At 46.7% G+C, this 14671-nt stretch overlaps 1 protein-coding gene across 2 annotated transcripts in view; it reads right to left on the reverse strand.

The window, feature by feature from the left end:
- Positions 1-1982: 1982 nt before the first annotated feature.
- The window catches only part of LOC102028896 (chromosome unknown open reading frame, human C8orf76), an 18010-nt gene continuing 5321 nt past the window's right edge, over positions 1983-14671 (reverse strand). For both annotated transcript variants that reach the window (XM_005410922.2, XM_005410923.2), the window contains exons 4-6: positions 12550-13007; positions 8095-8227; positions 1983-2300 (exon numbers count right to left, since the gene is read on the reverse strand). In XM_005410922.2, the coding sequence (XP_005410979.1) occupies positions 2103-2300; positions 8095-8227; positions 12550-13007 (789 nt within the window). In that variant the 3' untranslated portion in view covers positions 1983-2102. The remainder of the gene's footprint in view (positions 2301-8094; positions 8228-12549; positions 13008-14671) is intronic.

Raw genomic sequence — 14671 nt, forward strand, 5'->3', positions numbered from 1 at the left:
CCCAAGAAGTGACAGGGCCAGAGCCAGTGACTCACTCCCTGCCGAGTGCAGCGGCATCTGAGCAGTCAGGCCTGAGAAGCAGCTTCACACCATCGCCCAACTACCTCGGGCAGCCTCCATGCCGGAAATGATAGTGATGACACGAGTGTGACAAAACGCAGAGGTGCTGCCCCCTGGGCACCTCCCTCCTGCACGACATCAGGCAGCGGGGGCCTGCAGGAGCGGAGGTGGACAGGCCTGTGAAGACCACAAAGGCCCTGGGAGAAAAGCCGGGGAGCTAAGAGCACAAGCATGGGCGCGGCCGGCACGGAACCAGGATGTGACAGGAGCAGAGGGGACATTTCTAGGAAGCCTAGATGCATGGGTGAGGGATAGGGGGTGCTGCCTGGGACTGCCTGGGAGCCACATCGGACCCTCGAGCAGACACTGGGCAGTTAGTTCAGCAATGCCTTTCAACAAGTAGTGTCTGCTCTGGGGATACAAATGCAAACAACAGTCATAGCTCCTGACTACAAAACAGTCTCCCACGGAAAACAAACAGGCAACTGAAAACTACAGGGTGAAAAGGGCGGTGTGGGAAGAGAGCGGTGGGAGGCAGCCCAAAGCGGGGAACTGAGTGTCCCTGGGGCACAGCACACTGCACCTACCGAGCCCCGAAGGACAGAGGTGGCTCAGGCGTCTGACGGGCGCGGGGTCCCAGGTGAAGGCCCCGGGACACTTCCAGCTGAGGCCCACCAAACCACACCACAGAGAGGTGGGCAAGCCCCTCTCTGGAGGGTGACACAATGGACTGCAAACCTGACAGCCATGTCGCCACAGCTGCTGCACAGGGCCTGACACAGAGCAGGAGCTCTGTCAGTGAGGGCAGTGGTGGAAGGATGGGAGGTACCGGGAGCTGCTGAGGGACTGTCAGAGTTGCTCACATCTCCTAAAATCAAAATGCCTATTAACTGTACAGTCTTTTGTTTTCTATTAAAGATGAAAGAGTAAACTGCAGTTGCTAGTTATGCTAACAAACTTGCTAACAGAGTGGTCAAACTATAAACCGTCAGCCTATGTGGGGACGGCTAATGGGGAAGGTGAAGCACACAGCAAGCATGTGGAACGGAAATCCTCAGATCTCTCTGCCCTGCACTGCAACCTGTCCTCTGCTGAGCAAGATGGCATAAAAGCTGCGCAGGACACACAGTGAGTTTGGGTTTGTCGTTAATTCCACCTACAGGGGGCTCCTCCAGCCCTCCTCTTCCGTCCCAAATCATTTGCTGAGGAAGGTGAGGCCTCTGCATCTGAAGATGAGGTGACAGACTGTGACGTGTGACAGCACTCCTCAAGTCTCTCCTGGGTCTACGTATCCTCACACTCAGGACGGTGCTCAGGCCCTCCTCAGGGACATGTGTGTAGCAAACAGCCCCCAAGACAAATCAGAGGCGAGGATGCTTACTGCCCACCGGACTCCCAACCCAGAGCTGCCTTCCTAACACACAGCAAGCCACTCATGTACCTCACAGGACGTAGTGACACTCACTCATGGTGTGTGTCCACGGGCACCACCGCCCAGGGACACAGAGGCAAGAAGAGCTGGTGCAGACACTGAAGCCTGTAATGCCTGAGTCACAAGTTCCTTTGTTTCTGACCCAGGAGTCTCCTGTCTGTGCCAGCTCACAGGAAATGGTGACAGCCAACCTGTTAGTGCACAAGTAAGGCAAATTCTCAGGCCCACTGTGTTCCAGCCACACCCTTCTGAGACATGGTGAATTCTCACAATTCAACATTCGTGGTCATTCCTGATGAATTTACTTGAAAAATGTGGTTTACTACAATGCTGGCTGTAACATGGTAACTGTTTTTAGATGATAATCTTAAAGCCTCCTTTACACAGGTTCCCAACAGGGATTTTCTAAATGCATAGTAAACCTAAGTAACATATAATACTGACAAGGACTACAAAAATCTCAAAAGAAAATAACCTGGGAGAGAAGCCATTTTTACAAAACATAAAGAATCCTTTTTTAATTCACAATTTGCCATGATCAGCAGAAGATGCCACCTGAAGTAAATGAGAACAGTTAATACAGAGTAAGACATTTGTAGTTAAATAGCCTCTAGGCCAAAATCTGTATCTCACTTTGCAAGTGACCTTCCAAGGAGCAGAAGTGGTCTCTGATCTTCCCAAACCACTTGTCTTCAAATCCTTCCAAGGAGGCAGTGACCAAGCCAGTCAGGGCCACAGGGCCACTGCTCTTCACTTCTGCATAAACTTCGTCTTTCATTTTTTCTGGGCCTATATCTTCTCCCATAACCTGCAGCAAGAGAAAAAAAAGTGCCAATAAAAGAGGCAGCACAGCCAAGCATGATGGTGCACAGCTGTAATCCCAAAACTATGGAAGCTGAGACAGGAGCGCTGCAAGTTCGAGGTCCCATCTGGGCAACTTAGTAAGACCCTCTTCAAAAGTAAAAATTTTTAAAAGGTTAGAGATATAGCTCAGGGGTAGAGCGCTTGTTTAGCACAGAGGAGCCCTGAGTTCAATTCCCAATACCAATCCCAAAAATAAATAAACAAACAAACAGTTGTTACCCAAGGGTCACATATATAAACTGCCCTGTGTTTTCCCTCTCCTGTTTCCGAGTGAAAGAAAGCAGGCAAATGAAATGAACAGACACTTCTCAGAAGTGGTACAGATGGCCAACAGACAGGTGAAAAAATGCTCAACATCACTGGCCATTAGAAAGTTGAAAATTAAAATAACACTGCACTGAGAGTCTATCTCACCCCTAAAAGAATGGCTATCACCAAAAAATCAAATAATAAGTGCTAAAAAAATAATAATAATAATAAATGCTGCCAAGGTTGCAGGGGAAAAGGAACATTGTTGGTGGTAATGTAAACTGGTATAGTCACTATGGAAATCAGTATGGCGACTCCTCTAAAAACTGAAACTTGAAATTCCATTTAACCCAGATATTTCTTTTCTAGTTATCTTCCCAAAAGAGTTAAAGACATCACATTACAGTGATCCATGCATTTTCATGGGTATAGCAACATAATTCATAATAGCTAAATCCTTGAAGCAGCCTATATGTCCATCGACAGATGGCTGGATTTAAAAAATGTGGCACTTACACAATGGAGTACTACTCTGCCATAGAGAAAGACAAACTTGACTCATGTGGAGGAAAATGGGTGCACCTTGAGAGCACGATGTTACACGAAATACATCAGACACCCAAGCTTAAATATTACATGGTTTCTCTAATATAAGAAATCCAAAATATAAATAAAGAGTAAAATAAAGGATAGATAGTAGGGAGTAAGGAGATAGATCTTTCTTAAATGGGAAGGGGATGAAGAGATGCAGAGGGGAAAGGAGGGGTTGGGAAGGGGATGAAAAAAGAATTAAGATGTGTTATGTACACACACCAGGAACATAAGCAGTACGTACTATAAACATGTACTAAAAAATAGCCAAGAAACACACAAACCACACTGCAGATGGTGATAAAAATGGTGCAGCCACTTTGGAAAAGCGTGGGCCGTTCCTCAAGACGTTAACCACCTCAACACCACAGGACCCAGCCACCCAATGCTAAGAACCCACCCAAGAGGGATGAACCTACATGAACACATGAACACTTTTCTCCAATGTCCACGGCAGCAGCACTCCCCTACTGGTGGACGCAAAAGCATGGACACATACAGCGTGGTCTACCCAGAAACGGCGTGTCAGGCAGCACCAAAAAGGAATGAAGGGCCAGTACACATCACAACACAGACAGCTCACAAACTTGATGGTAGTGGGCTCCAAAGGTGGCCAGTCACACCAGGCCACCTCTTGTCTGGCCCCAGTTACATGAAATGTCCAGGCGAGGCAGACCCACATGGAAGGAGGCGGTGGTCATAGGGCTAAGAAGCGGGAGGCAAGGTAACTGGGCAGGGCTTCACTTGGGAGTCAGGGAGGGGATGGAAACGTTCAAAAACTAGATTCAAGAATTAGTCATATCTACACAACTATACATAGGTTAAAAATACTGATTTGCACACTTTAAAAAAAAATGAATATTTAAAAAACAAAAAGAATCCCTGAAGTCCTCATGTGGTGACAGCACCATCCGGTCTCCAGGAGCACTTAGTTGGACTTTGGTACCCAAGTCTGTGACTGCAGCATGTCGGGGGGCATAGATCCTCTTTCCTACGAGTTCCCCAAAGAAGTCAACAGCAGCAAACAATCAAACAGCAAGGACCGTAGCTGGACACACCCTTTCCTGACCCAGAACAAGCTCCAAAACCAAAGCAATCTTGGGGACCTAACTGGCACGTTTACCCAAGGAAGGTCAATACTTCTCCCTGCTGGGCAGAACCTGGCCCACAGGACCACAGTCAGTCCCTCAAGTTGGCAGGGCAGGTCCCACAAAGCCTATACCCGAACCCACAAAGCCCACCTTTGGTAATGACAGTGAACTAAGTGCTCACTTCCGTTTCCAACATTTCATAACATTCAGTACAAGTGGTTATGTAGCTGTCTTGCAGAGATGCCACAGAGGGGATCTGCTAGTCACACCCCCTGGACGGATGTCTAAGGTGCCTGCAAACCTGCACAGCCAGTGTGTTCACAGAAATGCTAATTAGAAGCACACGCAAAACAGCATTCCTACTGAGTCTGAATCTTCACAGATCACGTTTTTTTTTTAAAGGAAATTGCCAATGAGATGTAGAGAATTTACTAAATAATGGTATTTCATCGGTTCAAAGACACTTGCCTTTGTATTTCAACATCTCTAAAATCAAGATGTACAGTACAACCAGTAGCATGTCATGGTGTGAAAGCATCTCACCTTTTACTGCCACATCAAACGATGTGTCTTACAATTGAGGACTTCTTGCAGTCAATGAAATGCAGTATTTTTAAGTGCTGGGTAAAACACCAAAAAAGTCTTTCTTTAAAAACAGAGAATTGCTATGATGAATGCGAGCATCATGTATATCTAAAATGTACGAATAAAATCTAATGTATTTTTGTTGTTTTTTTCTTCCGGTACCAGGCATCGAACTCACGACCTTGCACTTGTCAGGGAGGTGCTGTGCGGCTGAGCTAAATCCCCAGCTAAAATCTAATGTTAAAATAAAATAAAAATAGAGAATTGAATAATAGTAATAGCCAAACAAAGCAATTCCAAAAAGAGGAATAAACAAATACAATATTCATAGGTGTCAAAAAATCCTGCCAAAACGTTTGGTAATATAAAAATTTAAAACTTCCATAGTGTCAAAAAGTAAAACTCGGGGCTGGGGATTTAGCTCAGCAGCAAAGGGCCTGCCTGGCAAGAGCAAGGTCGTGAGTTCGGTTCCTGGTACCAGAGAAAAACCAAAAAAAATAAAAAAATAAAAAATAAAAAAAAAAGTAAAACTCAGAAAAATACTACAATACTAAAAGGAAAGTAAGTCTCATATTGAAAAGGCTCCTAAAAATTACTAAGAAAAACAGAAATAAAGAAAAACATAATTAGCCATCTCACAAAATACAAATGGCCAAAAACATATGAAAAAATTATTCAGCTTAACAGTTACCCAAGCAAACATTAATACTAAAAATACAATCTGTTTATCTACCAAATTGCAAATTTAAAGAAGAAATAAGTTGTGTTATACAAAACTGCTGCTTTTGTAGGTTAAAATAACTGAATACAGGCAATTTCAAATGGTTCAACCTACTATGTAAGACTCGGCTAGGGAAACCAGTGCTCTCTCTCACACAGAGCCCAAGGATATGCAAACTGAACCAACCTTCTGAATGACAATTTGGAAATGTGCCTCAAGTCTTTAAAATGTTCATATTTTAGGGCCAGGGATTTAGCTCAGGAGCGCAGCACCTGCCTGGCAAGCGCAAGGCCCTGAGTTTGATTCCAGGTACCAAAAAAGAAAAAAGTAAAAAAAGAAAAAGAAAATGTTCATATTTTTAAATATTTTAATTCAGTAATTCTACTTCCAGTCATCTAAAAGGTATGAACATATACACTGATAATTTTGCAAGGACTTATTAAAATAGGTACTAAATATTTATTAAGTGTTCAACATGGGGAATAAACTAGTAAGCTATAGTTAATCTAAAAAAGCTGGACTACCATCCAACCAATAAAAATTATGTACTCAAATAATGTTTAAGGGTACAGGGTCATGCCCATGTCATACATTAGGTAACTATTCTAATGTATGGTTCAGCACTTCCAGAAAAGCAATTTCACTCCTAGATAGATACAAAAAAAGTAAAATAAAAACAGAGATTCAAACATACATGAATGCTATTCTTCAAAGTAGCATTTTTACAACATCCAAACAGTAGAAACAATCTGGGTCATCAGCAAATGAATAAATAAATATGGCTATATATATGCAGCATATGAATACTACTCTGCTATGAAAAGGAATGAAGTTTTGAGACAGGCTACCACATGGATGAATCTTGAAAACAATGTACTAAATAAAATAAAATAAAACAAAATAAGCCAGGCACAAAAGGTTCAATTCTGGATACTTCCAATTTTTTCTAAAGACAGCGTCGTTTTTCTTTTCTTTTTTTTTTTTTTTGGTGTTTTTTCTGGTACCGATAATCGAATTCACGACCTCGCATTTGCCAGGCAGATGCTGTGCCACTGAGCTAAATCCCCAGCCCCCTAAAGACAGGATCTTGAGTAGTAGCTCAGGCTGGCCTTGAACTCACTGTGTAGCCCAGGCTGGCCTTGAAATTGTAGTGACCCTCCTGCCTCAGCCTCCTGAGTGCTTGAACTACAAGGCATGCTCCACCACTCCCGGCCACTTATTTTAAACATCAAAAAATAGGCAAATTTGTAGAGACAGAGCAATGGGTCCCTAGGGAGGTGGGAGGGGGACAGGAAGGTACTGCATGATGGGGACAGCAATGTTGGGGGGAGGGCGAGTGGAGATGCCACGACGATGGCAGGACAACACTGCGAGTGGGATGGCCCCCTCACTGTCCGTTAGAACGAGCACAGAAAGGCAAATACACTATCTACACGTACAATCTATAAGGTATGTATACTCAGAGTAAAAACAGAGTTAAAAGGAAAACTTATAAAAGTGACATAAACAACAAAAGGACAGCATTAAAGCACATGGAAGAGATACAGGAGGGAAACAGCAGCAAAGCCTCCAAGGAGGGGAGAGGGGGTCACACGTGAAAGGCCAACATGTGAAGTGCCAGGAAGAGACAGGAAAACAGGCCAGAAGAAGCCCAGCAAGCTTCTGCGACAGGGAAAGAGCAGCAAGTTACAAAGGCCCAGGAGTGGCCAGGAAAACAAGGGCCTGAGGCAGGGAAAGGGGCCCAGGCAGTGCAGCCCGGGAGAGGGAGGAGCCTGCGCAGGTGGACTCCCGTGCTGCTGGGAAGAGTGCCATCAGGATGGATACAGGCAACAGTCGCTCCCAGGGGAAAGCCCTACTGCCAGATCTCAACGGTGAAGGGGAGTGGCATAAACAGCCTAAAAGTCTACCATGACTTTCTAATACGTGGGAAGTAAATCTTAATTTAGGAAAGATATACATATCCAAAAGACATCTTAAGAAACTTCAACAGTATACTTCATAAAAAGCCAGACTAAAAAAAGCTACTAAAGGTCTTGAAATGGCATTTTCATTTCTCCATAGCCCTTGAACCCATGCGCAGGAGAGCCAAGGAAGCTGGACTCAGCTGGCCCGCCTGGCTACGGCCAGCTCTGCCCTAAGATCTGACCTCAGCCGGCACAGCCTCGGTCCCAGCACCACCTATCTGCACGAGCGAGCGAGTGGCTGTGCCGTCCCGAGGGCAACTAGAGGGAAGGTACAGGAAACGGCGGGCACATCTGAGCACTTCGCAGAGACTCTCTCACCAAAAGGCAGCTCTGAGCAAGCGCAGCGCTGCCCCGAGCACGCTGCAGGCACTGCCCATGAAGAAGCCGCTTTGGCATGTGCTGAGCATCAGGACACCAGACAGAATCAGGCAGAAGTCCTGCAGATGAGGTTTGGCTTGGTTTCTTAAAAAACTGTTACTGGAGCCAGAAGAAATATTGTCAGGCCTGTTTCACAGGAACCCAAGGGGTCTCACTCACCTCAGCGATCCACAGCAGAGTGTCCTCTTGGAAGTGGAACTCTCTCATTTTGTCTTCAATTTCCTGCTGAGTCCGTAAGTTCTTCTCCAAAGCAAACGACGTCTGCTGAGACTGGGTAAGCTGAAGCAAAAGCCTGCAAAGCCCAAAAGGCCCATGTGCAGCTCTGAGGCAGAAGGGCAGCAAGGGCTTGGCCACACTGGGCTGGGAGCGGGGCTGAGGCCATCAGGTGACAGAGGCACCGCACCCCAACCCCCAGCCCCCTCTTGATCCTGGAGACTCTGCTCCCAAGAAACCCCCACCTATACACACACATCTGGCAGAACCAAATTCTCAAAAGATCGCAGGGAGTGGCCTTGCAAACATGTTTCTGGTAGAAGGTAAGAGCCTGAAATCATAGAAGTCAGAGTGAAAAGCTTTCACTCAGTCCCCTATACAAGCATCCGGATTTGCTCCTTCCAAGCCTAGGCTCTACGACCCTTGCATTCCCTGAACTCAATGCAACTGGAGCTCAAGGACTGGCCAGCTTCGCCAGCACACCCTGTCACCCAAAGTAGTGCCAAACCTCTGAGGACCCTCTGTCCTCGTCAGGGTCCTCAACCTCATCCGCCTCTCCTGCCTCTTCCCTCCTGCCCTCCTTGCCTCCTTCCCGCTGCTGTGAGGGTACAGAGTTTTCCAATTGCACTCAGGCCTAACTGGCCCCAGCTGCCACTTCCAGAGGCGCTCAGCTGTCTGGTTCCCTCACTTCCGCAGAGGAATGCTCAGCTCCAGGAGCCAAGAGAGACTGCCGAGCAAGAGCAAGAACGAGAGCAAGAGCAAGCTCCCTGCCTCACAGGATGGAAGGAGAGAGATCAGAGAGAAAGAATTTCAGGCAGTGGCTGGGCAAAGTGCCACACACCTGGGATCCCAGCACCCTGGGAGGCTGAGTTAGGAGGATTCCAGGTTTGCGCCCAGCCTGCACAACTTCGTAAGACCGGTCCCAAAATAGAAAATAAAAAAGGCTGGAGATGTAGCTCAGTGTGGGTCAATCCTCAGTATAAGAAAGAAGAAAACAGATGGGGAGGAAGGGGAAAGGAAAGGAGGTGGTGGGGAGGAAAGGAGGGAGGAAGAAAAAGAGATTAATTTTAGGCAGTGAGTGACAAGTGCTATGAAAAAATAATTCAAGGGCGAGGGATGCAGTGTCTCTTCGGGAAGGTTTCCTGAACTACTGCCCAACCCAGACCTTACTGACAAGGGACAGGAGGGAGACTCTGAGAGAAAAGGCCTGGCCATGGAAGGAGATCCTGACACAAGAACTAGCTCGACTGGCTCCCTGTGGCCCCCCAGCACCTCCAGGGAGGGCAGCTCACACCTCCCTGCTTGCGAAGAAGTGCTGCTAGCATCCGTATGTCCTCTCCAAACTCAGGTTGGAACTTCACTGCTGTTATGATGGTACAGAGAGCTGTAACTTTTTTTTGTTTTTGTTTTTTTTCCGGTACTGGGAACTGAACTCATGACCTTGCACTTGCCAGGCAGGCGCTGTGCCATTGAGCTAAATCCCCAGCCCTGAGCTGCGACTTTTAAGGGTGATGCACAGGACAGGTTAATGCCAGTTCAGGAGTAAGTTCCGGATGAAAGGGTGTGCTCCCTCAGTTCTTCAGGGCACACATGCTCCCTCCCCGTGCGAAGCCCTCTCCATGCCAGGTGTGGTAGGAAAGCCCTCAGCAGCACCTGGCAGCTTGATCTTAGACATCCCACCTCCCAAACTGGGTGAGATAAATTTCTTTTCTGGGTAAATGTCCCGGTCTGTGGTGTTGTGTTACAGCAACAGCAAACAGACTGACACGCGGAACTCCTGGTGTCACAGTTTTCTGAAGGAGCAGGTCCTAGTGAGCAAAGCAGTTACACATGTGACCTCCCCACTGGCTTTCCTCCTCTGCTCTGCAAGTTACTGAGAAGCATGGCTTATCCTTTCTCCTTCTGTCGTATGTTCGTCATTCCTCAACTCTCACCTCTTCGCAAGTGGCCTGGTCATTCCACGTGCGGAGTGGAACTGCTTCCTCAACAGTCACAAAAGACCTCCTCCCTCTCAAAGCCTTCCTGACTGCTGCTCTCCCTCCCAACACTGCCTCAGCTCCCACTTCCTTCTTCTCAACGTAACTCCTATTTCCTGATGGAGAGCTCTGGCTGGCTGTCACAAAGGCACCCAGAGCCCCTTGGCACACCAGGTAAACTGCTCCTCTGCCCCAGATCCGCCCTGCTCAGCAGCCTGAGCGCTCCACCTCACCCTCGCCCTGGAGTCTTCAGTCTCTGCCCCCTCCCGGCCACCATCCTTCACACACCATCACCAGTCACAGGTCCCGTCTACTCCACACTACATAGATACCCCTCTTGCTGCTGACTTTGCTGGGTCAGAACCCATCACCACACCACGGCTCTTTACTGCTGTTCCTCCTTCCACACAGCATCCCAGCTACTGGGTCTCCCTCTGCATGGCAGCCTTGGTCATATCACTCCAGCAAGCGAAGCCTGCACTGACTTTTCAGGCCTTCAGCACAAGGGCCAAACCCTTGACAATGGTACCTCATGTGCTATGCTAGTAATAAAACAAAATAATGAAAGGACTACCAGCTAACATTATTTTTTTTGTCTTTTTGAGACAGAGTCTCCCTGTGCAGTTCAGGCTGCCTTTGAGCTCACTTTGTAGCCCAGGCTGGCCTCTAATTCACAATGATCCTGCTGCCTCTGCCTCCCTAGTTTTGGGATTACAGTTGTGTGCCACCACACCTGGTTAACAGCTAATATTTTCCAAGTGCCTACCATACATGATGCCACAGAGTGAGAACTTTAGATGCTCCAATTCCACAGCCCCTCAAAGCAGGAGTTGCCATTCTGCCACCTGTCAGGATGAGGCATGTGGAGACCAAGAGCTCGGGTAATTCGTACTTGATCGGGCGGCTGTCAAGCAGAACAATCCAGGCTTGTTTGCTGATCATCCACGTGCACAAAGTTCTCCCAAATCAGATCTGATCCAAAGTCCCGCCTCCTGCTTCCTCTGCCTCCTGGAGTCCTGGTGCTCTTGCCACCAGACAGTGCGACTGCTCTGTACCTGCTTCTCCAGCCGTACAGGCCGCACCTGGCTTCCACTTTGCCTGCTTTCCTCATTGTGGGAATTTCCTTTTCAAGGGAGCAAGACAGCACTGGCCTCGGTCTTCATAGCCGTGCCACTGTGGGAGTGATTTTAACAGCTCCCTAGCCTATAAAGTGGGGTCCCAATATGTGCCCCAGAGAGTTGTGAAGATTAGGATGAAATAATGTATACAGAGCACCTAGTACTCAGCGTCAGTAGTGTTTCTCCCTGGCACCACACTTGTCTCCTGTAAAGGCACCCGCCTGCCTGCCCCACAGCTCCTTGCATTGGTCCAAACAAACCCCACTCAACAGTGACAGGCTGTTTAGTGCCCATATGCCAGTCACCACTGGACATCTAGTTTCCCTATGCAGTGAACAGTGAAAGGAGAGAACTGCTTTTTTTTTTTAAATGATCTTTATGATTCTAGCACCAACCAAGGGCCTGGTACATGTGTTTTTAAATAAAAGTGACAGAATGAATGCCAAATAATCACCTGACAAATTTTAATATCTGCCATTTCTTAGTTAAGCCTTACTATCACTATTTCTGGAATTCTCCAGAGTTAAAAATAATCTCTATGTTTTCATGAAAGTGTCTGTTTTTCTCTTTTAAGTTATAGAACTGGTCAAGTGTATTTTTCCAGCCTTTCCTCAAATTCATACCCTGTAAGGACCCAAAGTTCTTGGAGCACATGGGCAATGGTGGTGAACCTATGGCACTCGTGCTCGGGTGAGCACGCATAGCCCTCTCTGTTGCACATGGGCAAAGTCGCCTAGCAGTTGAGCATCAGGTAACGTTGCTTTTTCTAAACTAAAACTTCAGTATTCAGGTTTAATTGCAGTGTTGGCACTTTGAGAAAAATAAGTGGGTTTGGGGTTACAGTTTGGGCACTTGGTCTCTAAAAGTTTCACCATCACTGGCCTAAGGGCAAAGCACGGGAGTCTTCTGTGGAATGAATTAAGTACCGCTTATTCACAATATCAGCAAGTCAAACAAGAGCAGACTTCTTCAGATTCTACAGGATATACGAGCAAAAAATGCCTTCTCTAAAGCAGCTTCTGTTCCCTTTTTAATGCTTTATACATTTTCTTTTCCTAATTTCTCAGTGTACTCCAGTTCTAACATTCTACCCTCAGCACTGACATGGTTGTATTCCTCAGCAAATACAGTGTTTCTAAATCCTACACATTGAGTGACACAAGTTCAAAGGGTTCTGTCTAGGTCCTGAGAAAAATTCAAAACCAAGTACCAAGTGCCCAGCCTAGAAACTCTCAAAGCTTAATCTGAGAAAAAGTAACCCTTTTCCCTGCTCAACTCCCACGCAGTGCCATGCCCACGTTGTTTACCTGGCTCGAATCAAAGAGGCGCACGCTTTCATCTGGGTCTCCGGCAACATGGTCCCTCTCTTTCCTGCCATACAGCTTGGAATACTTTTCAGAGTGTTCTCGTGTTTCTGGCTTTTACTGCTTCTTGCTTCCATGGAAAGTACACAGCTCTCAGGCAAGGTTTCAGGAAAACACAAAAGACAGTCTCTTCCTGAAGGTGGAAAGGTGGATTTGATAGTTTTGTCACTAGAGGCGAAACCGTTCTGTCTCTGAGGTGATGCAAATGAAGCCGAAAGAGCTGGCCCCAGACTCAGGTAAGCCTCTGCCAACTTGCCCCAGGTCCAAGGATTAAATGGATGCAACGCAATCAGCTTCTGCAGGCAGGAGATAGTTTTCTCCAAGTTTGGCCAACTTGAACAGATGCCAAGCTGGAGGTAGAGCACGGTGGTCAAGTGGTCTATATTGGTTGCTTTATTTTCCTGAGAAGGAAACAAACAAATGAACAGACAAAAGGTAAATAACCATAAGCTGCAAAATGTTTTCGATATAGAAATGAAGATGTCTAAAAGCCCAAGTAGGACATAAGTTAGACATGTCTTTCAACAGCTATACAAGGCAAGTGAACTAAACATACTGCAACAGATCTCACCTGAAACCACACCTAAAGAAAAACATACTCTCTAGCAAAACAGCTACTGGTCATGTCCAACCTCCTGTGTTATAAAACGTGACAAGTCATGTTTTGGCTGACGAAAGTCCAGCACCAAAAACATAAACGAGTTTCTTTCCAATTTGTATTATAATCTTGTCTTTGTCCAGCCAATTTTCTTAGGCCCTGGGCTAACGGTTCCATTTTAATATTCCAGGCTTTCTAAAAACCCAAAAGGTAATTTCCTTGCAGATTTGAACATACTCCATCTGCACATTTGTTTGGCTTTAGCATCTTACAAAGGACAGCCCAGAGCTCGCCACGCTTTGCGTGGTGTCGTAACTGAAACCAAATGCCTCCCCTACTAACCAGTACGAGGGCCAGAAGAGGCTGCTTGGTTTCTTCTGATCAGAAGCCCTTTTCAAGTCTCCGTGGTCAGAGTCACCACCTATTGTCTAACCAGCCACGTGGTAAATACCCTGTTAGGAAAAACAGGCCCGCTTTCTCTACATTAATATCTCAGAGACAGGGCAGGAAGATGACCTTCTAGCCGACGTGAAGTCTAAGGAGGCCCATAGCATCCAGATCCAGCTCCGCTCACTGCTGCACCCAGGCATGAAGGAGGAGCCCAAATCCCCACATGCAGCCCAGAGAGGCTGGCAGCCCGACAGGCGAAAGTCTGTGCAGGCTCAGTTCATTCCTAGACTAAGAGAGAAGACAGGAAAGAAAACCCCACACAACCTACAGGGCAGACCATGCCTCCTGCAGACAGACCCAACCTCGGCTTGTTCTCAAGCTGCTCCGTGTGTGCCCTTCTCACACTCCTCTAGAGGCCCTCAGAGCCTCTGCTGAACGCTGACCTCCTAGTATAGCACAGGGTGCGGCTGCCGGGTCACTAAGGGTGTCAGCTGCTGAGCTGTGAATCCCCTAACGTCAATTTGTACCTTTTATTTCTAATAAGGAAGGCAACATGTACGGATTCTTGTCTGTATCTTATTCCCTGTCTGCAGTGCCTCCTGCTATTCAAAAACATGATTTTGGTGCTCTGCTTTCGATATCATGGGATTAACAAACCCCTCCCTGTAAACTAAATTTCATTTAAATTAATTTGGGGGATTGTTCCCAAATACTACACTCCTTTGATAAGATGACAGTTAACATGTTTTAAGCACTAACCACAGGCAGAACACTATTCTAAGTGTTTTGCTCATTTAATCCTGACAAGCTTGTAAAACTCTATCATCCCCACTTTACTGATAAGGTAATGGAATCACAGGAAGGTGAGGTATACTACAGGTATAGATTTGCTATTTTGTTCCAAATTCCACACTGACTTCTGCCCATATAGAATGTTAGGGGACAAAACAACAAGGACCAAAAAGACACGGAGCAGAACAACAAAAGAAAAGAACCTAAGGGGCTGGGGATTTAGCTCAGCGGCAAAAGCGCCTGCCTGGCAAGCGCAAGGTCGTGAGTTCGGTTCCCGGTACCAGA

Source organism: Chinchilla lanigera, unplaced genomic scaffold, assembly GCF_000276665.1.
Source record: "Chinchilla lanigera isolate Chin_1 unplaced genomic scaffold, ChiLan1.0 scaffold00139, whole genome shotgun sequence".
In the NCBI taxonomy this organism is placed as follows: Eukaryota; Metazoa; Chordata; class Mammalia; order Rodentia; family Chinchillidae; genus Chinchilla; species Chinchilla lanigera.